The sequence below is a fragment of the Schistocerca nitens genome, chromosome 1 (genome assembly GCF_023898315.1).
Source record: "Schistocerca nitens isolate TAMUIC-IGC-003100 chromosome 1, iqSchNite1.1, whole genome shotgun sequence".
In the NCBI taxonomy this organism is placed as follows: domain Eukaryota; kingdom Metazoa; phylum Arthropoda; class Insecta; order Orthoptera; family Acrididae; genus Schistocerca; species Schistocerca nitens.
Window position 1 is genome coordinate 1,007,949,571 of NC_064614.1, and position 25,674 is coordinate 1,007,975,244.

General features: G+C 40.7%; 1 protein-coding gene across 2 annotated transcripts in view; it reads left to right on the forward strand.

Annotated features, from left to right (window-relative positions):
- Window positions 1–23,722, forward strand: part of LOC126195560 (protein abrupt) — a 137,861-nt gene extending 114,139 nt beyond the window's left edge. For both annotated transcript variants that reach the window (XM_049934196.1, XM_049934187.1), the window contains exons 4-5: window positions 6,201–6,816; window positions 23,215–23,722. In XM_049934196.1, coding sequence (XP_049790153.1) covers window positions 6,201–6,816; window positions 23,215–23,675 — 1,077 coding nt within the window. In that variant the 3' untranslated portion in view covers window positions 23,676–23,722. The remainder of the gene's footprint in view (window positions 1–6,200; window positions 6,817–23,214) is intronic.
- Window positions 23,723–25,674: the final 1,952 nt, after the last annotated feature.

Consider the following 25,674-nt stretch of genomic DNA (forward strand, 5'->3'; position numbering starts at 1 on the left):
TTTGTGGTCGGTCCTTCGCAACTGAATATATTATCAAGTTGTAATCACATAAATGTAACACTATTGACCTCTTCGATCTGCATGTCTTCATATGTGGAAGGACATCTCTTACATGTTCTGAACTGAATATAGTGGGTCTTTGCAAAGTTTAATGGCAGTGAATTAGCTTTAAACCATTTATTAAAGTCAATGAAAATTTGGTTAGTAGCCATTTCTAAATCTTTACTTGACTTGCTCCTTATTCAATGTTTATATTATCTACAAACAAAACAAACTTAGCATCTGGCAACATAACAGATGGGAGGTCATTAATGTACACAAGAAAAAGCAAACCCAGATCCAAGATGGAACCTTGAGGAACACCACATGTAATTAATTTCCAGTCAGGTGGAGATTGACTGCGTTCTGCACAGGTATTTCGCAACAACAGCCTTTGTTTTCTACTAGTTAGGTAAGACTCGAACCATTTCACAGCACTGCCAGTGACATCGTAATATTCTAATTTACTTAAGAGAATACTGTGATTGATACAGGCAAAGGCTTTTGACAGGCCACAGAAAATGCTGCCAGTAGCTTCTAATTTGTTATTTAATGAATTAAGTATATTCTCATTGTATGTGTAAATAGCTTTCTCTGTAACAGAACCCTTAAGGAAGCCAAACTGTGAGTTGGACAACATATTATTTGCAGTCAGATGCTTAAAGAGACATTTGAACACAACCATTTCAAATATTTTTGAGAAAAGCTGACAAAAGTGAAATGGGTCAATAGTTTGATGGTATATCTTTACCCCCTTCTTGTAAAGAGGCTTAACTTCAACATATTTTAGCCAGTCAGGAAATGTCCCATTGGTAAGAGATTGATTACACAAATAATGTAAGATAGAACTTGACTCACATGAGCACTCTTTGATTAACTTAGTTGATATGTTATCATACTCACTAGAATACTTACATTTTAAGGATTTTATGATGGTTGCTACTTCTTCAGGAGATGTGAGTGTCATTTCCATTTTACTGAAGTTATTGGTAAAGACTGGTCTCTGATACTCCATTGCTCTGTTTACCGAACACAATAACCCCAAGCCGTCAGTAACAGAAACAAAGTTCCTGTTTAAGAGGTGCAACACTATATGCACTTCTTACCAATGTCTCATTTATTTTTAGAGCTATCTGTTCCTTTTCCTTTTTGGGTCACCTGTCTCTGTCTTTACTATGTCCCATATAGCTTTTATTTCTTTGCCTGATGTAATTACCTTTTGCTCATAATAAAGCAGCTTAGATTTCTGGATTACTTGCTTAAATATTCTGCCGTATTCTTTGTAACACATTACAATGCTAACATCAGAGCAATTCCTAGATAGTATGTACAATCTCCTTTTTGTCCCTTATGATATCTTTATTCCTTGTGTAACCCATGGTTTATTTTTAGACTTCTTTATAATTTGAATTATCATTAGGGGACAACAATTTTCAAAAGAAGAAGTAACTTTGTTAAAGAATGCTTTGTATTTTCCATTTGAGTCAGAAGTATTATAAACATTTATCCAGCTCATGTCTTTCATCAGTCTCCTAAAATTCTCAATTTTTAACTGATTTATTACCCTCCTGTACTCAGATCTAATAGATTTTTTGTCCTGACAAGTTTGAGTATTTAACACAAGATGCCTGTCTCTAGCAGGGGGCTCTGACACTTGTTTAAATTGGAGGTCAGAGGGGTATCTTACAACAGGGTGTATACGACCCGGGAGACCTGGGAAAAACACAGGAATTTTTTCATCGGGGAGAAAACCGGGAAGAACCCGGGAATTGTTTAGAATTCTGAGAATTTTTCATTGTTTTAGTTTTCAGTTAAATTTTTGTGATTTTGACTGGTAAGAACCGATACTCTAACAAAGGATATTACTGTATCCTGCTACTGCAGAATAATACTGCAGCAACAAAACATGAACGAGAGAAAAAAAGAAAATGGAAATGAAACTTAAGTTGCAAAGGAAATGTGGCTTATACAACAACAAAACACAGTGCTCATACAAGCGTCTGCCAACAGCAAAGTGTGTCAAAGGTTTTATAACATAACAAATTGCCTCCGATGAGGGTGACGTGACAACTGTTTAAATTAGATTCGTTTGAGCACTTGCGGGCGGACTCTTGCACATGCGCCGTTGCTTCTGGTTACAGAAGTGTGGCTGGGTGCCACTTTCTAGTATTGCCCCGGGTCGGAAATATCATAGATCCGGGGCTGATGCACAGAGCAGTCTGAGGTGTGGTGGGGAGGTGGGTCGTCCCACGTGACCTGTGTTTGCGTTCAGTGATTTTGTTGTTTCCTCTTCGTTTATTGCTCTCACGTTAAATGAAAACAAAACAGATTTTCATGGCCAGGAGCTAGCAAATGAATTAAAATATGTTCGCATAATTACGGAAGGCTAAAATATGTTGTTAGTTTCAGATTTTACTTCTACCTTTCTGACAGTCAAGCATTAATCGCCTTGCAGAACAATGAAGTTATTTTTGTCGGTTTGCTAAAGAGATTTGTCTTTTATTAATCTTCCCTGCTGAGACAGTCAATTTATTTGAAACGAAGTCTTTAATTTCACACTATTGGCTAGTTTCAACTGTTCGCTGCATTTCAAGTGTACATGTGGCATTATGCCATAATAAAGAACCAAACATGAGATAATACAGTACTGGTACTCCAAGAAAATTTACATCTGAATCTGGATGTACGAATGTGCACTTTAAGTCGAATTATGCATTTTAGTATGGTTCACGAAATTCCGATGCTCTTGAAGTATCCTCTGATGTCTTGTTTCTTTTATGACATAATGTAAAATCTTTTAATATTTTACACTTAGGAACATCGTGCTTCCTGCATCATCATAACTGCGCAAGCGCAGTGACGCTTATTATCTTGTGCTCTCTTGCAACTGCTGAAACGAACCTGTTTCTAACAGGTTGCAGAAAAATGTTGCGATTGGTAGTTTGAAAAGCGTTACATTCAAAGTAAATTTCCTTTTATGCAAGATGAACTATGTGCGAGAATGTACGATGAATTTCTTAAATCACAAAGCGCTTGACTCTCATTTAAAAATCAACTCTTTGAGGAGACCATTTAGAAGAATTTCGAGCCCAGGAGATCAGACATTTACATCGATATTAAAAATTTACTGGCACATTTGTGTGATGTATTTTAAAGTGTAACACATGCAAAAACGATCAACATTATATGCGGAAGCTTAGCTTCTCTTCCAACTTATTAATCTTCGAGACCAATATTATATGTGAAAGCTATATATATTAATTTAAACCATTAACTTTTCTTAATTGAGTGTTCGCGCTATTAAGAGTGATCTTGCTATTGACTGACTCCATCACTTGTCCTATGCTGTTATCAGCTGGTGAGATCACGTGACATGAGATATGACTGGCTTACAAAAGCGCATCACAATCTCAATTTCAATGCTTCAGAAAGTAACATGCGGTGTTTAGTGGAATCGAATTTATACCTTCGTAATATGAAAACATACAGCGTACATGTTGCTGCTCATCGAAGGTCTTTCAAAATGTGTTCCCCCCCCCCCCTCGGGAAATTCTACGTCGGTATATAAAACCGTAAGCATTCAAAGGATTGATGAGTTTTACATTGCTGAGGATGAGAATACTGTCACTTAACATGGAAGAAGTGTATTTTCACCCAGGAGAAAATGTATTTTTAATCAGGAAATCCGGGAAAAACCTGGGAATTTTTTTTCCTTGTCCACGTATACACCCTGTACAACTTCTACAACCATGGTCTCCCTTAAATCATCCGTCTTTCAGAAATATGTCATATTCAGGGATGAATGTGTAAAGAAGGTCTAGCACCAAGTTTAATGGTTGTAGCTTGACCTTATTTTCCGAGGTGATAATAAAAGCTTTATGACTACCCATCATGTGTACAAATTGAACATATTGTAAGTACATGAAATGATTAATTTGTGGATATTATGTGTCGTAGATCGGTAATAACACACTTAAGCTGTCGAATGAACATTTATTTAAGCACGTGAACAAGGCAAATAAAACATGGCTGTACAAATGTAGCACGCTGAGTACACACAGACAAAGTAAGTCAAATATCCGCGGGTTCAAAGATATGGCGCTTTACACCGGAGGTGCCACAAATTCCTGATAAGTGGAGTCAAGTAGAAACTTTTGGAATTGTACAATTTGTTCCAGTCTTAGCAAATAAAGCTATATTTCATGAATGAGTGTTGGCATCAATTGCTAGGACTAAATTATTGTTTTCCTTGTGCAGACCTTCTCTGCTTCAATGAATTTGAAGCAATATTATTGTAGCATATGTGTTTAGTCTATACAATCCAAAGTGTATAATAAAATGGAACTTACTAATAGATAACAATAGTGTTCTCACTGGTAACTCAGACTTAATGGCCTTTTGTGAGCAGTGTCATACTCTTTGCGCTATTGAAACCTACCTCATAGACTGAATTTCAGTCTTCCAGTACCACTCCTCTTTTCCTTTTCCTGTACGGTATCTAGCACAATGGTAAGCACATTGCTGGATTCTCATGCAGAAAAATTTCGGTTCAAGTGCCTATCTGGTCATCCAGCCTTAGATTTAAGACAAATGTGGGGATGGCTTCTTTGAAAGGGAGACAGCTGGTTTCCTTCGCCCATCCTTATTCATTCTGAGCTTATACGTTATTTGTTACGATCTTCTTGCCTACAGGATGTTAAACTTCAACATTTCTTCTTTCCTTCTTTTTCAGGAAGAGATACAGGTTTCAGACCCAGCTTGACACACTTTTAATCTGTCAGGAAGTTTCAGAACAGTGCATTTTCATTTTCAGATCAGCCTGTTATTCATTCCTTTGTACACTGATGGGCCAAAACATTATGGCCATCTGCTTAAATGCTTGTTTGTCTATCTACGGAACAGAATACATCACTGATTCTATGTATCAGGGATCTGACAGTTTGATGGTAGGTTTGTGGAGTTATGTGGCATTAAGGTGTCTTTGCACAGCTTACATAATCTGCATAAATAATGGGCCCGCTGATTTGCATTCATGGTGCCCAGTAGCTACCCAGATGGGTTCCATAGGATTTACATCAGGTAAATTTGGTCACCGGGACATCAATGTGAGTTCACTGTAATGCTTCTCAAACTACTGTAGCATTGTTCTGGCTCTGAGACACAGATAATTATACTGTTGAAAGATGACACTGCTGTCAGGGAAGACATAAAGCATGAAGGGATGCAGATGGTTTGCAGCTGTCAGCGTGTCTTCGATTACTACCATATGTCCCGTGCAAGACCAGTAGAACGTCTCCCATAGCATAATACTGCTTCCACCAGCCATGTCCATGACACAATGCAAGTTTTGAGCCGCCGTTCACCTCAATGACAGCATTTGTGGAGATGACCATTGACCTAGTGTAGCAAAAATGTGATGCCAACACGTTTGCATTGATCATTGGTCAAATCCCAATGGTCTCATGCGCACTGCAATCACAATTAGTGATGTCATTGGGTCAACATGTGATCAAGTAGGGATGGTCTGCTGCAGACAATACAATGAACAGTATGCTCCGAAACACTTGTGCGAGCCTCAGCATTGTGCTCTTTCAGCAGAGTTGACACAGATCACCATCTATCCTGCTTTACAGAGCATACTCTATGTTCTGTGAAGAGTTGTGGACATCCAAACATTTAGCGCCAAGTGGTAGTTTCTCTGTCCTTCTACCTATTTTCATATGTGAACATTCGACCAGCATTGCCATTTTCAAAATATTCCTCCACAGTCTCTATGTATTAATAATCTCAATGGATTTCCCCATTTGCAGCTCATAGCTTCACTAGGGTGATCCCCTGTCCGTGTCGCCTCTGCTTAAATACTTCTGTTGCTGTGTCATGTGCCCATAATGCCACCAAGTGGCATCAAATGTCAAAGTGGGCAATGGCCATACTGTTTTGGCTTATCTGTGTATGTTGCTGTAGTCATTTTCAAACTTTGACTTCAGCAACTCATTTGATATACACTGGCTCCTCCCCTTCCTTCCCCTATGTGCTTTCGAACACACGAATTATAAATGTTATGTATATGTCTTCCTGCCTGCTTATATTTCCATGTTTCTATACTTACATTTTGCAATTTATCTGTTGAAGTGTGATGAATTTTCCTCATCTGCTTTCAGGGTGGAAAAAATACTGTTCCAAGAAAGGAAAATTGTGGACAAATGAAACGTTCGAGGTTGTCTATGCAGACACCTGGAGGGACAGACATTATGAATGCAGAAGGAAGTAGTGACCAGTGTGGACTACAGCCCTTGCAGGCAGAACCTGTTGCTAACAATTCACAATATCAGAAGGGCAGAAATGACAGTAAGTGTGGATTCCCCAACAGGCGAACATTGACAGCCCAGCACTCTAAAGATGATGCAAGTATACAGCACAGTAGTGGAATAAAGCATGAATTAGGGAATTGCAAGGCAGCCGCTGATACATTGGAGCATTTTTCTGAGTTACAGACACCTGAATATACAAGTAGCTCAGCATCTCTCAATGACAAAGACGGGGCAAGCTATGCTAAGGACAAGACATCATCTGCAATTCCAAGTCTTAGTTCTGTACAAGAGTCAATGTCTCAAATTAAAGTTGAGACTGAAATGGACACCAGTGAGATGAATAATACTCAGGAAACGCTGGATGTTTTTGTAGAATCTGATTACAAATCATCAGCGAGAGTTTCTCACTCCAGTAGCGCTAATGAAAAACATCAGTTGTACAGTAATGAAATGGATGTTATATTGGGTACGTTCTTCATACAGATATTTATTACTAAACTTGATTGTTATAGTTCTTTTTATTAGTATCATCTGATGTATAATACATAAGTAGAAACTAGTTTAATTTGATCTTTTCTAAAGAGGTAACACCTGAGGATCCATGATGTTCAGAATGTACCAAAGTGCTGTCAGAATTCTCTCAATCACTACCAGCCATGACCTTAAGTCATATCCAATGGCTTCCCACACCATGACATGAGGACTGAAACTTGCTGTGCCTCTCCAAAATGTCGGAAGAATGGGACCTCTTCCCAGATCACCTCCATAACCGCCAATGATGGTCATCCAGGGTAGTGCAGAACTGCAGTTCACTTCTGAACGCATTTCAATGCCATTCATCAGCAACCCATGCTTCTCAGTCATGCCACCACCCAAAACACAACCATATGCATTGTGGTGCTAATGGCAGCTAGTGCGAGATACATCATTCCCTAGTCCAGCTTCTGCTAGTTTCCCACCAATGGTATTGGATGACACAGAATGTTGCACGGAATTAGTTACATATTCTTAGATGACAGGCACAGATGTGAAGGAGCTATAATATACTTGGTGCACAGCATGACAATCCTCCCTTGTGGTCAACTGTAGCTGACTGGAACATTGGTGACGATGATGCCTTCCTTCATGCTCCCAAGCAGCCCAACTTTAGATCGTTGTCTCATCCAAATGCCTCACAAATCTGGATGTTGCACAGCTCAACCAGCTGGCCAATGAAGACCCATGATGCAGCCCCTTTCAAACTCTGGAGTTGATAATGCTGTCTCACGCAAGTACATCACATCTCCTTGTCCTTGACAGTGATCACTCAACATCTGATGTAGTTCTTGCACAATATGTACCCTACCAGGCGTGGTAACAACACTAAACATAAACAACACTAATGCACTCTGTAGGCGTTCCAGTTGTCAGAGAGAAATGCAACTCTAATTATGCACATGCCTGCCAATTGTGTGTATGTGTACAAAGTTATTTTCACATCTGACTACATCTTTTGAGTGCTTCGTTGTTTGTAGTCAGGCAGTTTTAAATTTCCACAAATCACTTCAGTGAAATGTTGATATGGTTTCTTTAAATAAGTCATGGCTCCATTCCTGTCTCATCCTTGTCCAACCGAACTTTTTCCTCTAATGATTAAGTTGTCATTGGGGCATTTAAATTCTGATCTTCATTCCATGACAAATTATCAATGTGACACAGAGATTAGCAACCAGTCCTTAATATAGAGAAATATTAAGTTAGTCACTTTCTTTGGACATAAATATGTAGTGTCCTCTAATAACACAACTGATGATGTGTAATTGAAGTCACTCAGGTTATGTAAATATATGTGAGTAGTAATATACGTAGGGCTGTTTTAAGGCCTAAGTGACATAAGGGGTTATTTGCAGTGCCAAGCTGAAAGGGGTGCCTGGAGTACTGAAGTGCAAAATTTGTATATAGGCTTTATCATATTTAGTAGTGAAACTGATGTGGATGAAAGTGTGTGTTAACAGAAGTGAAAACAATCTAGTGAACATGGGTCCACAAATGAGCCATTTCTGAGATAATTGCATGTATGCGTTCACAAGCCGCCACTGACTTCAGTATCAGATATTGCCATAGTTTGTATAAATGTATGAAACATATTTATATAAACCATATCTAATGGAGCTTCAATTTCACTCAAGACCTATCTTAAGCAGAAATAAAACATTGATTCAATGCATTACACATTACAGTTTACTATACACTTGTACCTATAAAGCAAGAGTTCCATGTGTCATCCTCACATTTGTAGGCAATACTGCACTCATCTCTGCAATGAGTTTCAAATTCTTTCAAACATCTGATCATCTCTTATATCTTGAAAGAATTGTGCAGTTCACTGCTCCAGTACTTCAACTGTATTGATGAGAGTGCTGTACACTTCACTTCTTAGATGACCTCGAAACAGACAGATCCAGAGAATTGAGGTGAGGTGACTTCGGAGGTCAAACTGTAAGCAGTGCTCAACCTATCCATCTGGGACCATATCAGCGCATTACATGTCATCTTAAATTGTCAGTAAATTGTACCAGTTTCCCATCAGTATCTACAACATTTCCCAACACTGTGCAAGGAAAGGTAGGCCATGAGGAATATTTGAGTCCAATTATGTGGAGACATAACTGAAAAATTTGTGTTTCAAATATATTTGTACTACCTAGGAAAATATTTGTAACTGAAGTCATTGGGAGCTCACAATTACCTTGCAAACAGCTCGTATATGGAGCCACATTTACTGGAATATTTTTGCTCCTGCTATCTTATATTTTCACACAATTTAGTTTTTGCAGTTTATTGTTATCCACTCTGTATATACTTAATTTAAAAAAAAAAATATTATAATTTTTGTAGATAAATCTATACATATAAAAGAAAGTCGTGTTAGTTACACTATTTATAACTCAAGAACGGCTGGACCAATTTGGCTGAAAATTGGTGGAGAGGTAGCTTAGAACCAGGAGACAGACATAGGTTACTTTTTATCCCATTCAACTGCTATAAAATGTGGTGTAACAAAAATGCATCTGACATGGAATAAGAAAACGCAAATGTCAGCTAAACGACGGCAGGACCGTCTGAAAATTGGCTGAAAATTGGTGGAGAGGTAGCTTAGAACCAGGAGACGGACATAGGATACTTTTTATCCCGTTTGACCGCTATAAAACGTAGTATAACAAAAATGCTTCTGCTATGGAATAACAAAATGCAAACGTCAGCTAAACGTCACTATAAAACGTGGTATAACAAAAACGCATCTGGCATGGAATAACAAAATGCAAATGACAGCTAAATGTCTATGGTTGAGTATCAGTATATATCATTAATTAAAAATTTAAAGAAATAATTTGTATTTTCTTTGAATCATCATTAACAATGCTGCGACCAAGACGATTGAATATTTCTCGACAAAGCCGTAATGCAAGAAGGATACAAAACATTGCGAATGAAAGGACTGAAGAAGAACAACAAATTGCCTGTGAAGAGCACCGCGTTAGTATGGCTTGACTTCATGCTTCTCAGTCCCAAGAGCAAAATGAGGCAGCCCATGAAACGGCTCGGTTGGCAATGCAAAATGCCAGTACTTCCGAGACCAATGGCTGCAGATTAAATAAATGCTTTCCTCAAATCATCAAATCTATGGTGCTATGTGAAGAAACTTCAGCTGACAACAAACATGAGAGTTACATTGCTTAATGATACATCTGCTGAAGATTTCTCTGAGCAATTGCTGACTATCGGTAATGGTCGAGTACCTGTCGAAGAATCGAGTGGATTGATTTCATTTCCTCATAGTTTCTGTAACTTTGTCTCATCAAAAGACAGACTTATCAACAAAGTATTCCCAAACATCATTACTAACTACAAAAGTAATGAATGGTTGAGTGAGCGAGCAATTTTAGCGGCTAAGAATAAAGATGTAGATGACCTAAACTACATAATTCAGAATGAGATCATTGGTAAAATGCATTCATTCAAATCTATTGACTGTGTAACAAATGAAGATGAAGCCACCAACTATCCAGTTGAATTTTTAAACTCCTTGGATGTGCCTGGCTTACCACCGCACAATTTACGCCTAAAAGTTGGCTCTGTAGTAATCATGCTTCAAAATATAAACCAACCAAAACTGTGCAACGGTACACTTTTGGTGGTAAGTAAATTGATGAATAATGTTATTTACGCGATGATACTCAAAGGAAGGTGAGGAAGTTCTCATTCTGAGGATCCCGATGATCCCAACAGATATGCCATTTGAGTTTAAAAGACTTCAATTTCCAATGTGTCTTGCATTCGCCATGACCATTAACATATCACAAAGCCAATCCTTGAAAGTTTGTGATTTAAATCTGGAAATCCATGTTTTTCACATGGTGAATTATATGTGGCATGTTCACGGGTCGGACGACCATCTGCGTTGTTTGTTCTTGTGCCTGATAATAAAACAAAAAATGTCTTGTATCACAAGGTACATATGTGTAGAGTGGAAGCTATCCACCTGAAAACATAAAGAATGAAGAATCATTAAAATACTTAATTTTTTTTATTTGTATTTCCTAATAAAAAATTGAAGTTAACACCCAAAATCTGATTATTTATTGGCTTTAAGGCAGAACAGAGTTCGCCGGGTCAGCTATTAAATCATAAATATTGTGTGTCTCACAGTTTTGTGCAGATATTTCCATCTGCTGCCATTTTGAGAAATTCAGCTGTTTCATTTTCATATGTAATGTACTGAAATCAACAGTATGAAAAGCCTCACTGAAATCAACCAATGTAAAAATGATTGTTTCATACATTCCATGGCATGTTTGGTATCACCAGTTACCTTGATTAATGCAGCTGCTGTGCTGTGTGTTTTCAGAAACCATATTAATATGTTTTATGAATGTCATATACTCTTTCAGCTGTTCGTGAACAATGTATTCCAATGCTTTAGATGCTGTGGGTAATTTGCTGATCAGCTTGTAGTAGCCTGGTTGGTTTGGGTGATCGTTCTGGGGTACTGTTATAACCAGGAATAACACAATAACCTCTTCAGTCTGGTTTATCAAATCACAAATCACTTTTTAACAATTATGTTAGCCAAGTGTCCACCCAGGCTCACACTCAGAAGTAATGCAGAATTAAAGTTTGGTTATACCAATGTCCGAATGTGCAAGGTGGGGTGCGCGTCCCGTAATTATTCCCAAGTCCAGTGAAGTTCAGTCTCTCCAAGTGAAGTCGCAAGATTTTCTGTCGAGCAGCCAGGTAACCTCGAGTGGTGCGGCGATTCATCCACAAGCAGTTGGAACACGGCATACTGCACTTCCCGATGAGAACTGTCGTTTGCGGCGGCAGCTGGGTTTATATAAGGCTTGCTAGTTAATGGAGCCGTCGGCTGGGGTCGCTGTTTTCCAGGGAAAACCAATCGCAATGTTTCCTGGCGTAGCCAATTGCTGTGTGCTGACAAACGTGTGCGCGTGAAGGCGGCCAGCGATGGTAGCCACGAGCCGCCCGGAGAAGTGCGGCCAGTGATGTATTTCTCGGCCACGTCAGGGAGCGTGCGTGTGAAGACGGCCAGCGATGGAAGCAGCGGGCCGCCCAGAGAAGTGCGGCCAGCGATGTATTTGGCGGCTGCGTACTGGAGCGCGTTGTTCGGTGTTTGTTAGAAGTGGTGTATACCACACCCCTTCCCCCAAGGGGAAGCGTGGAAACAATGGCTGCGAATGGCGTCCTCCTCCTCCGAAACCTCAGCGTCGGCAGAGAGACTGGGCACAGGAGCATACGGGCGAAAACGCCCCGGCCAGGGGCGAAGGTCATAGCGTGCGGACCGCGGCAGCAGAGGAGGCAGTGCAGGAGGAACCATTGGCATGTCTTCATCGGCATCCGGAGTGACCTGGGGGTGGCGATCGGGGGAGACCTCGGAGTCCCCAGCTGGCTGTGGCTGTGGCTGGGTCTGGTCCACGTCCGGGGAAAGAAGTTCTGGCTGGGAGGCGTCGTCCGTGAGCCGACCGGGGGCCAACTGCGAGGACCACCCTGGCGTCTCCTCCTCTGGTTGGCGTGGGGAATCAGGGGGAAGCAGGGGACGGGAGGAGAATATGCCGAGGGGGGGAGGAGAAAAACGATTGGGAAGGCAGGCGAGGGCGAAGCTGATTGGCATGTTGAAGAACCGCCCGGTCGGGAAGTTGAACCCAGAAGACTTTCCTGCCCCTGCCCTGGATGATGGTGGCCGGAATCCAGGCTGGTTGTCCACCGAATCCCTTCGCCCACACCAGAGTACCTGGGCGGAAACGAGAAGCAGACAGCGACGGAGCCAACCGAGGTGTCGGCAGAAGCAGATTCAAGAGGGTCCGGGGCTGTCGTCCGTGAAGAAGTTCCGCCGGGCCTTTATCTCCGATGGGCGTGGACCTGTAACTGCTCAAGAAAAAAGTAAGAGATGCGTCGGGGGAGTGATCCTGGAGGTATTTCTTCATCTGCGTTTTGAAGGTGCGGACCATCCTCTCTGCCTCGCCATTAGATTGAGGATGGAAGGGGGCCGTCGGAATGTGGCGAATGCCATGCCGGGCACAGAAAACCCGAAAATCGTCACTGCGGACCGTTATCCGAGACGAGAACCTCCGGCAGACCTTCAATGGCAAATATTTTTTCTAAGGATGCAATAGTGGTGGGTGTGGAAACGGAGTTGCAGCGGACAATATATGGAAACCTGGAATATGTGTCGACGACAATAAAAAACATGGCATTAAACACCAGCCCAGCAAAATCAACGTGCACCCGTTCCCAAGGGCGAGCACATGGTGGCCAAGAGGCAAAGGAGTGTCGTGGAGTTGCCTGCTGGCGTTGGCAGGAGGGACACGTCTGCGTGAGGCGTTCAATCTCCTGAGTCATAGCGGGCCAGTATGTGAACCGGCGAGCCAAAAGCTTCGTCCGGGATATCCCCCAATGACCTTGGTGTAACAGGTGCAGAACGTGCTGACGTAAAGACTGCGGAATGACGACCCGTGGGTGTCCGTCGTCCGAAAGAAGTAGAAGGACCCCGTCAACCGACTGAAGCTGATGGCAGACAGTAAAGAACTGACGAAATGCCGCAAAAGCCATGGGAGGCGGTCGTTCGGCCCATCCATTACGCACGTGACGACAGACTTGCCGGAGCACCTCGTCGTTACTGGTTGCGTCCGCTACCCGAGAGCTGGTAATGGGAAACGCCTCTACTGCGTCCTGTGCTTCTTTGTCTACGTGAAAACACAGAATTTCCTCTTTGTCAAAATCCAAATCCGGTCCCCATGGAAGGCGGGAGAGGGCATCAGCGTTGGCATGCTCGGTTGTGTTGCGAAAGTGGATTTCATACTGGTATCGTGCCAAAAACAAAGCCCAGCACTGAAGACGGTGAGCAGTCCGGTCAGGGATCTTTGCTGCAGGATTGAATAACGATATGAGGGGTTTATGATCCGTAATGAGGTGAAACTTTGTACCATACACAAAAACATGCAACTTCTTTAAGGCGAAGATGATAGCCAGTGCCTCTTTTTCAATTTGGGAATACCGGCGTTGCGTATCGGTTAATATTTTCGATGCATAGGCCACAGGGTGCTCCGACCCATCTGCCTCCCTGTGAGCCAGGACCGCCCCGATGCCTGTACTGTATCCGAGGTATCCGTTGCAATGACGATTTGCTTAGTAGGGTCAAAACGTGCAAGGCACGGGGCCTGCAGTAATTGGGATTTCAACCTGTGGAAGGCGCGGTCGCATGCCGGCGTCCACTCGAAAGGAACCCCTTTTTTGCATAACTGAGACAAGGGGGCAGTTGCCGTTGCAGCTGCGGGTAAGAATTTTCGGTAATATGAAATCTTCCCCAGAAAGGAACGAACTTGTGTCAGCGTTGTAGGTCGTGGCAGGTTGTTGATGGCTTCTATATGTTTCTCTAACGGACGAACACCCAAACAGGAAATGACATGGCCCAGGTACTCAATTTCAGGTTGGAAAAAACAACATTTTTCTTTCCTACATTTTAGGCCAGCCTCCCGTAAGACATGGAATGAAGATGGCAGGTTGTGAAGGTGTTCCTCCGTCGTACGACCCGTCACCACGATGTCGTCCAAATAGTTAATGCATCCATCCACTTTAAGGACTAATTGTTCCAAAAACCACTGGAAAATAGCAGGGGCACTGGCTATCCCAAACATAAGGCGTTTCAGATGATATAACCCATGCGGTGTGTTGAGGGTCAGGAACTGCTGAGATGCGGCATCAAGTGGGAGTTGTAGGTATGTTTCAGCGAGGTCTATTTTCAAGAAGAATTTTCCACCCTTCAATTTGGACAGCAACTCCTCCGGCTTTGGAATAGGATGTGTCTCGATCTCTGATTGGGCGTTAACTGTTACTTTAAATTCGCCGCAGAGACGGAGCTGCCCTGACGGCTTCCGAACAACGACGAGGGGAGTAGCCCACTGACTAGAAGGAATAGGCTCAAGAACGCCACTTGCCGTGAGGCAGTCCAACTCCTTCTTCACTTGGTCTCTGAGTGCTAAAGGAACAGCACGGGCACGAAAATACTGAGGCCGCACATTCCGTTTCAGTGTGATGTGTGCCTCAAAATTCTTTGTGGAACCGAGGCCAGGGGCGAACAGGTCTGCATAATCCTGGCAAAGCCTGTCCATATCCGAGTACGGAACCTCGTACGACACCAAATTCACAGAATCGTCGATTGAAAAACCAAATTTCCGAAATGCGTCCAGCCCAAATAAATTCTCATAGGAATCCCTGTTAACGACTAAGAAGGTGACCTGGCGGGTGACATTCCGGTATGTCGTCAGCAAGTCGACTTGACCGCGGACTGGAATGGAATGTTTACCATGCGCCATGAGGCGCCACTGCGTGTCGTGCAAGGGAGGAGCGCCAAGTCTCAAATATGTGGCATAATTTAGAATGCTCATGGCTGCGCCAGTGTCGACCTGTAATTGAATCGGTTTTTCCGCAATCAGGACTTCAATAAAAAGTCTATTGGTGGTCTCCTGATGATCAGTAGCGGCGATCAGATTAACATCCATCGGAAGATCCGAAGGTTGCTGCGGCCGGCGGGACTTTCGACACACAGAAGCTAAATGGCCCTCGGAAGAACATTTGTAGCAAAAGGCCCATCGATCAGGACAGTCATCTTGTTGATGTTTTTTAAAACAATCAGGACATGATGGCAAACGTTTTGGCACCCACGACCGGTTTGAGCGGTTGGAGCGAGGTGGCGGACGGGTCTGCTGAGTGGACCGGCGGCCTGCCCGCACTATCGCTATTTAGGAATCATCACTCGGGCAGGCCTTAGCCGCCGGCTCTGAATGTGTTTACATTGACTGCTGCAATCTCGACACATGATTCTAGTTTCTTGCCTGCTGCACGGGTCACCTCGAAGCTTTGTGCCAAGTCTAAGGCTTTATCCAATGAGGGGTCGATGAGCTGAAGGGCCTCATGTTGGAACTCCCTGTCTGGCGTACCGCTGATTATCATGTCCCGGATCATTTCTTCGGCGTAGGAGTCCTTATTTTTAGAGGTAACAAAGTGACATCGTCGCCCCAAGCCTTGCAATTCCTCTACCCACTCTCTATGCGTCTGATTCGACTGTTTCTTGCATTGGTAAAAGGCGACTCGAGATGAAATAACATGGGTATGGCGCTGGTAATATTTAGTGAGCAACGAGCAAATCTCGGCAAAAGTTAGCTCCGAAGGTTTTGATAAGGGGGCCAGTTTGCACAAAAGCCGATAAATCTCAGGTTTAGACCAAAACAAAAACAAAGATTTCATGAGGCCAACTTCAGTTACCTTGAAAGCATGGAAATGTTCCAGCAATGGGGATTCGTAGGCTTCCCAGTCCTCTAACATTTCTTCAAAAGACGGAAACGGCGGTACTTGCTGCGTGGCCTGCGTCTGCATGAACCCTTGTATAAGGGGCTGGAGGGTGTTGAGTAGCAGCCTGTGGTTCTCGCCCTGCTGCTGGAGAAGTTTCTTGAGGAGATCTTCCAACATCTCCTGGTGCGTGCTCGTTGCCATTTTATTGTGTTATAACCAGGAATAACACAATAACCTCTTCAGTCTGGTTTATTAAATCACAAATCACTTTTTAACAATTATGTTAGCCAAGCGTCTACCCAGGCTCACACTCAGAAGTAATGCAGAATTAAAGTTTGGTTATACCAATGTCCGAATGTGCAAGGTGGGGTGCACGTCTCGTAATTATTCCCAAGTCCAGTGAAGTTCAGTCTCTCCAAGTGAAGTCGCAAGATTTTCTGCCGAGCAGCCAGGTAATCTCGAGTGGTGCGAAGATTCATCCACAAGCAGCTGGAACACGGCGTACTGCACTTCCCGATGAGAACTGTTGTTTGCGGCGGCAGCCGGGTTTATATAAGGCTTGCTAGTTAGTGGAGCCGTCGGCTGGGGTCGCTGTTTTCCAGGGAAAACCAATCGAATGTTTCCTGGCGTAGCCAATTGCTGTGTGCTGACAAACGCGCGCGCGCGAAGGCGGCCAGTGATGGTAGACGCGAGCCGCCCAGAGAAGTGCGGCCAGTGATGTATTTCTCGGCCACGTCAGGGAGCGTGCGTGTGAAGACGGCCAGCGATGGAAGCAGCGGGCCGCCCAGAGAAGTGCGGCCAGCGATGTATTTGGCGGCCGCGTAGTGGAGCGCTTTGTTCGGTGTTTGTTAGAAGTGGTGTATACCACAGGTACTGATCGAATTATACTTCTCTTCCACTTCATATGACATGTATCACTAACAAGATAGAGACTGAAGAACTCTGTGGGAACTGGGATATTAATATTGGCAACATTTTTAATCCTGCCTATGCTTACTCTGTTATTACCTACTGCCAAAGAGGGTTTTTTTGTGATTACTTTCTGTACTGTGTGTATGGAAATACATCAGTTGTGGGGTTGCTACCTTGTGACTGATAATTTATCATAGCTTGAGAGCTGACTGCTGTTGAGAAAAAGTTGTTCACTTTGTCTGCGAGAACTTGAAAATCAGGTTCAAACTTCTCCTTTCCTCTGCCTAAATTGCACAAATTTTTATTTTATTTTATATTTTCCCCTGCAATGCAGCAGAATTTGACTTTCTGTCTACAACAGACCTGGAATGCCTCATTTTGGCAATGTGCATTTTTTGCTTCACTTTGTTCTACAGCCGCCTGTGTACTTCATAATGTTCAAGTGTTGGATTTTTCTTGATTTTTCTATGGGCAGAGTCTTCTTTATTCATTACCTGACGTAATTTCATAGTCAGCCATGGAACAGGAACACTCTATAATTTCAAAATGTACCAGATGTAATCTGATGCTGTATTTAAAGCCATACGAAATATATAAATAAAACTCTATAATTTGACTGCATGTTTAAGAACATAAGGTGCGTAAGTCTGCAACTAAATTCCCAGGCTTTACTATCAAATGTTCAGGGTGACAGCATGTGATGGATTGGATCCAGAAGCATTGTACTCTTGTAGTTAAGAGTGAAATAATCTACTTATATTCTCTCTAGAGTGAAATTTGAGCTGCAGATCAGTATTTGTGTGTCCTATAGTAATTACATGCTCATATTGTGAGACTTACTAGTCAGACAAGGCTGACTGGAAGATTGATGCCATGTTGATTTTGGGTCATTTATAGACTTTCTACTTTCCTGTTAATAATTTCTGACTAGATACATTTATTTTGGAGAAAATGAACTCTGCTTCTTCCATCATTAGCATCCGAGTTAGATCTACATCACTACTCTGCAATTTACATTTAAATGGATTCATGGTTCTCGAGTGTGCTGCCGAACCCGGTGGTCGAAAGTCCATGAAATTTTGGCAGATGGAAATTTCAGACTAACGAAGTCTGATAGCAGAGCTGCGACCCCTTGAATCTGCCATCTATGAGAGAACAGATACAGCAACTGACAGATTTGGATGGCCCTCCAACAAAAGAGCTCCAAGAAAGACATGGAGCTTCAACAATGACATGGAAGGTGAAAACTAGGTAGAAGAAGATGGTTTACCACTGTGACATTAAACCATACGTCCATCCCTGTATGAGGTGCTTTAAGTGCTGGAAGTTCGAACACATATCTTCCCGCTGCACTTCCAGCACCACATGTCGAGACTGTGGACATTCACTGCACCCAGATACTCCATGTGCGCCATCTCCAGCTTGCATCAACTGTGGAGAGTACCACTCCACCTGCTTGCCAGAGTGCCCAGTACTCCAAAAGACCACTTTAATACCATTTGCGGGCAAGGTATCATAAAAAATTGGCAGACCACTGCGAAAACACCACATAATGCCAGTTTTCTGCTCACCAGCCAAAACTTGAGGTTTATAAGGGGCAGTGAAAGCAGACCTGGATCTCGAAACACTGGGGGCATATCAGATTCCACGTGAATGTGGAAAAACTTATTTTGGGCAAACAGTCAACACAGTTGAAGAACAATGCATAGAACATTAACACTACACTCGCTTGCTGCTACCCAACAAGTCTGCAATAGCAGATCACTGCACTGACTTTGCTCATAAAATGTATTACCAACAAATGGAAGTCCTGGGTACCACCAATAAATTTTGAGACTGCATTTTCCAAGAAGCAATTGAACATCATGTGACTGATATCTTAATCAACAGAGACACTAGCTTCCAACTGAACAAGGCTTGCAAATCCTTACTTAACTCCATGCAAGTTATATATGACACCTGAATCGGAGATGTAATAAGGGTAGCAGGTGGAAGGCAACTGAGAATTTCCCCTCCACCATTGCAGCTGCACACATCCCCATCACAAAGCACAGTGTGGGCCCGGTGAGTCCTGAACTGTGTAGGTATAAATACTGTGAGCCCACAGCAGACACTTCATTCCATCAACACTGCCTGATGATGGCAGAGTGATTGTCTGCTGAAATATCATGAACTTTTGACGATCAGATGTGGCAGTACACCCAAGAACTGTGGAAGGAGCATATACACCAGGAAAACCTCAGACTACTTATATCTAAGTGTTTGGTAGGGGTTTCGTAGAACCACTTCCAGAACATATCACTGCCTTTTCACTATCGAAAAGCACGTCAGGAAAAATAAGCACCTAAATCTTTCTGTGTGAGCTATTATTTCACTTACTTTATTATAATCGTCTCTTTAGGTGGGAGTCAACAAAATACTTTGGCATTCAGGGGAGAAACTTGATAATTTTAATTTTCAATGAAAAATGCTTTTGTTTCAATCATTGCCACCACAACTTGCTTATCGTATCCATGTATTTCTCTCCTCCATTCTACAATAATACAAAACAAGTTGCCCGTCTTTGAACTTCTTCAGTGTCCTCTGTCACTTCTGTCTGGTAAGGATTGCATACTGCTTCAGAAGAGGATGAGCAAGCATAGTGTAGAAAATCACTTTAGTAAATTTGTTGCATCTTCAAAGTGTTCTACCAATAAAACGAAATTTTTGGTTTCCCTTACACACATTTTCTATGTGAAAGTTCCAGTTTAAATTGGTCATAATTGTGCTCCCTACGTATTTAATTGAATCAACAACCTTGAAATTTGTCTGATTTATCCTGTAACTGAAATTGAACAGAATTTTTATTTTAGTAGTCATTTGGAGAACCTCACGTTTTTTATTGTTGAGGGTTAACTAACACTTTTTGTTCATGCAAGTATCTTGTCTGCATCATTTTCTAATTGATTTGATTTCTTGATGTCTTTGCTTGATGATAAAATGACATCATCTGCAAACCATCAAAGAGAACTGCTCAGGTATCTTCTAAATTGTTTACATAGATTAAGAACAACAGAGGACCTTTAACACTTACTGTGAAAGCTCTGATACAATTTCAGTTGCACTAGATGAATTCCCTTTATTTATTACGAACGGTGACCCTTCTAACAAGAAATCTTGACTCCAGTCACACAGCTGAGATGATATACCATAGGCACACAGTTGGATAGGAAGCAACTTGTGATGTGTGTTAAAAGCCTTCTGGAAATCATGTGAGATGGATATAGCCCAAGGAGATGCTTGTTTGGTCATGTGTTCAACAGTAGAATTATGTGGGATTTCAACTGGTAGAACACGCTGTAAAATGCATTAAAATGAGCCATTAATAGCTACAGATCGGTATGAGTGACAAGCAGTTCACAGGTGTGTTCTATTGTGACTGACTGAAGACTTACCTGTGCTGCCCCAATCTCAGGAGACTGAGGGAGGAGGGAGACAATGATCCTTATTTGCTAAAGTAGATGTTTGTTATGGTTGGCCAGGCTGTAGACTGTGATCATCTGCAAGCTTTGGTAAATGAGGGACTGGCTAGTAAGGTGTATCGAAGAGGAGTGCACTGTGCAGTGACAAGGAGTGTATGTCAACAGTGTGGAGTAATAGATGCCATTGAGAGTGCTTCTGTTTGCCTTAATCAGCGATTAAGAAGTGGCAGAGGGAAAGCTTCAAATAAAACTGACTCTAGGATTCAGAAAAAAGTTACCCTGGAACAGAGGTAAAACAAATAAAAACATAATTAGCTGGTGATAAATAAATTGGCTTAGCTCCCTTATGTAGTAAACCACAGTCAAAGAAGTTGATAATAGTTGTGAGGAAAATGAAAACTATATGGTCGAAAGAGCAGGTTGAGGAGATTGGTGTCAATATAATAGGTCAATACTAAGTAGAATGATAATTGTAGAATAAAATGAAGTATAGCAGTTGAGGAAGCTTTAAAAACATAATCAACAAACACTAAAGCCTGATTCATTGTGACTCACAAAAATTCATTTAATGTCTTTCTGTTGGGATATGTCTCATATAAAATCTTCACTACAATTCTGCTACTCTGAGTCACTACACTTTGCAGCCATATTTGTGAGATGACAATATTTAACAATTTTAGTCTTTTAGTGTTCACTGACAGTACTTCCTGTCTTGGTGAATTTCATTCTTTAGCTAAACATTCCCACATTTTTTCTTTTATATGAAAGAAATTGAACTACTGTGGGCCTGAGGTTTGTGGTTCCTGGCAGCCTGCATCATACTTGGTGGCTTCTTTCAACATCAGTCATGTTTACCTCCACACGAAGCTCCTCACACACAACCATGATGAACAAACTGTCTCTGTACGTGTGATCACTTTTGGCCACCCTGAGCATTCGGTAATTTTATGGATGTGTGGTGTCTGTTGCTTCAAAAGAACAAACACTATGCACTAAGCAGTGGCAGGAGGAAACACTTATAAATGATATGGAAATGTGCAAACTTTTGGAGCCAGTGGCTCCTATTTCTTGCAGAAAGGCTTAAGGTAAAGAAGGAGAGATGAAGGAAAAGGACTGGCAAGGCTTAGGAAATGAGAAGAGTTATGGAAAATTCATCAAGAACCCTGGGCACGTGGGGACTTATTGGATGGATGAGAGGGAGAGACTGTTGTTACCTGCACTTATTCACTGCAGGCATCAACAGTCAGTCTTTCTATCTCATCCCTCCCAGTAAGTCTCCCCTGGCCCAGGATATGTGTGACTTTTCTGTAACTCTCCCCCTTGTCAGTCCTTTTCCTTCATCCTTCTTCTTTTCCCATCAGCCCTTCTGACAGAAGATGGAGCCAATGGCTCCGAAAGCTAGCCCACTTCCATATCCTTTATATGTGTATTCTCTTGCTGCCATTTGGTGAGTAGATTCTTTTTTTTTTTTTATCTATCCACCCTACATTATATTTTCAGACATTGATTATTGTCATGGAAGTAGCTACGTTGATTGAAAGCTACCCGTTTAGTGGCTAGGAAATGTTTGAATTCTAATAACTAACTAGATAATAGTATAGGTTAATACACTTATGATATCTTTTCATTTGTCATAGGAATAAATGGATATCAACAAAACTTTGACACTGTGACAAAATGGACCGTTTGCTGATTCTTCATAAGTAGTGAAGTACACAGCATATCTTTCTTCCTTTCCTCTTTTTATGCAACAGCTGATGTGCTCTTTTCCAGTAATCATTATGTATGGAAAATATATAAAATGCATACCATTCTTTGGATCGATATTATATTGTGCATTTCAGAATAAGAGCATTAAATTTATAATTTAGGCTAAGCATAAAAACTGAATGAATTTAAAACAACAGCTATAGTTAGAAGGAATCATGAACTTACGTATACTCTTACATACTTCTTTATCGACGATGTGACAGTTCACTTGCTATGTTTCTCTTGGTCCAAGGCTCTTAATGAAGTTCCTGCACTGCCATAGTCCATCAAATGTATGATTGAGGAAGCTGGCACTAGAGTTTCATTCTGGAATATTGGCAGATGGATCCCTGTTTAGCCATCCAGATATAGGTTTTCCTTCCTTTCTTGAAAATACCATGATTGATTTTCTGCACTACCATGTCCAATCTGGACTGTGCTCTACTTTTAATCACCATGTCTTGTTTTAATTTAGCAGGTGGTAATTTGTGTAGGAACGACTGCTTACAGAATTGCAAAACACGTTATTTGCCTTATTCTCTTTAGAGTTTCATGCCAAAGTAATATTTACCTATATTGCTTAACATGAAATGAAGTTTATCGTGCATACTTTTAGGAATTTTTTTTTCTGTAGAATGTAATAAAACAGTATACAGAAATGTTCAAATTTTCAGTAACTCTAAATGTCTCATACATTGTAAATGCACAACATTTTTGAAGCAGATTACGATCGGAAGGATTCTGATAAATATTGTATCAATTACTACAAAGAAAACATTGTATTCTTCACTTACAGTATAACTTTCCTTTATTACTTTCTAAAATTATTAAACACAGTTTAAGGATATTATATATAACAACAATTTAAACAGGATAGTCATTAATCATTTTTGTTTCAGGACAACAGTCCCCTCCTTCAGATGACTCTGGTGGAAGTGTCTGTAACACAGACAGAATGCAACATAGTTCAAACACAGCTTTAACCAGTTTGAAACTGAAAGCTTCATCTGGCCAATTTAGTAAATTCTATCTCCCAAATCCCACTACAAGCAACACTAGCAAGCTATATGCCACATGCTTTGTTTGTGGTAAACAGCTAAGCAACCAGTATAATTTGCGTGTCCATCTGGAAACACATCAGAATGTTAATTATGCATGTAGTGTTTGTAGTCATATATCCAGGTCTCGAGATGCTCTGAGAAAGCATGTATCTTATAGGCACCCTGGTGAAGCTCGGGAAAAAGTAGGTTTTGGGGGTCTTATAAAAGATGCTCGTATTTCTGGAGGAAGTGCTTCAAGCACATCAAAGAAATCTAAAATAACAGATAATACTGAGGATGATAAACCCGTCTCAACATAAAAGATATATTTCTGGAAACAAAATATCAATACTAGTATAGATGAAGAGTCTTGATTGCAGGAAATTACTATTTATTGTTGTATATAATTTACTTGGAATCTGTAAAAGTCATTTTCAACAATACCAAATACATTTCCTTGTTGGTTTTAATGTTAAAAAGAGCTTTATATGTTAAAGATTTTATGTATACACATACAAACTAGTATGTCATTGTTTTTAAGCATTTTAGCATAATATTTGGAATGCTTTAATAAGTGTGTGTGTGTGTGTGTGTGTGTGTGTGTGTGTGTTTTTGAAAAGATGAAGTGTAAGTAAAGTTTGAATATGAATTCACCAAAGTGTTTTTCCACCTTTATTATATACAAATATATTCTAAGATACTGATATTCACAGCTAACAGAAACAAGAGTCTTTCATTCGCACTTGTGCCTTAATATATCTGTATTTTACTGTAACACCAAAAACTAAATGAAAATGTTATTTTCTCTGTAAATTTTTATGAAAAAATATTACGCTTAAGAGGTAATAGTGCCTACTGTGCAATATGTGAAAGTACCTGTGGATTAAGCCAAATTATTAAATATTTTATAATAACTAAAATCATAATTTTGTAAGTGACTGGGAATGTTAACCAAGAAAAATTATTTCTTGTAGAACTGCTGTCATATGTGCGACTTATTAAATTATCATCTTTGCTGTGAGGTCTTGCATTAAGAGTGTATGTAATGTTATTAGTGGACAAAAATGTATAGAATTATAAAACAAAATAGCCTTAGGTACTTATATTGTCTTCAGTCATCATTGTCATTCTTGTACAAAGTTTTTTTTGTATACTGTTCAAGTAGATAAACATCAAAAAATGTTTTATGTGTTAGTTGACACAGACATCATAAATTCGTACATCCTTTAAAGGACAGGAGGGGTTGGAAGAAGCGGAATGATTGGATAAGAAACCAATACTTGGGGTGAATAGACATACAATGGAACAGGACAAATACATTAAAAAGGCCATTCCCTTTAGTTTAGGAGATGAAGGAATACCTAATTCCAAAAGCTAAAGTTTATGTTGATTTTTATTCATATCGGTTGTTCCTGCCATCTGATATATATTACTTGAGAAGACCTACTGAAGTCCTTGTCAGAGTGCGAGCACCATTGTGTTTACATTTGAGAAAGGGATAGCAACAGCATTACACTTCATTATCCATACAACTGAAGTACCTTCATGCACTTCACTCATATCTGCCAACAATTAAATATTCCTCACAACGTTCTCTTTGGTATTTCTTATCCCACACTGCCACTTCATCAGCGTGTATTCATGGTATAACATTTTTAAATCCATTTCTTGTCCAGACCACTGTTCATTTGAATGTAAATCCATTTGAATAAATATCTACTGTAGTATACCATTTTCACAACTATATTTTAATGTTCACGCATCATGACTCATAATATCCAGGAAATTTAAAACCAAATTGTCTAGATAAAATAACATACTATCTTTCCTTGTTTGAAGCCCAGTTCTGTGCAAAAATCTGAGGCATTTCCACAGAGCTCATATTTAATTACACTATTTATAGTGTTACAAAATTTGCCGTTTAATATCACAGTTATGCATATTTGAGCATATTGCATATTTTCTTTGGACTCAGTACTCGAATCCTGCTTCTTTGATATTACATCCCTCTAGCTTTGACCTCCTCAACTTTAACATTTTGGAAGCACATTTCCTCACCTTCTCCACTAGAGCTGTCATTATTTTTTCCTTCTCATCATCAATTAATATAACGACAGTAGTAGAAAGCCTGTCCATATACATATTTCTACAGTCATTTTCCCGCATGTTTCAAGGAATCTGCTTTCAGCTGGAACATTACAGAATCATAATACTTCATTCTTTAGCAGGTACCACAGTCCACTTTATCGATAAATAGAAAAAGAATATATTCTATATTAATTTGATTATAGCTCCTTTTTGGAGATCTTTTTGTGTAGA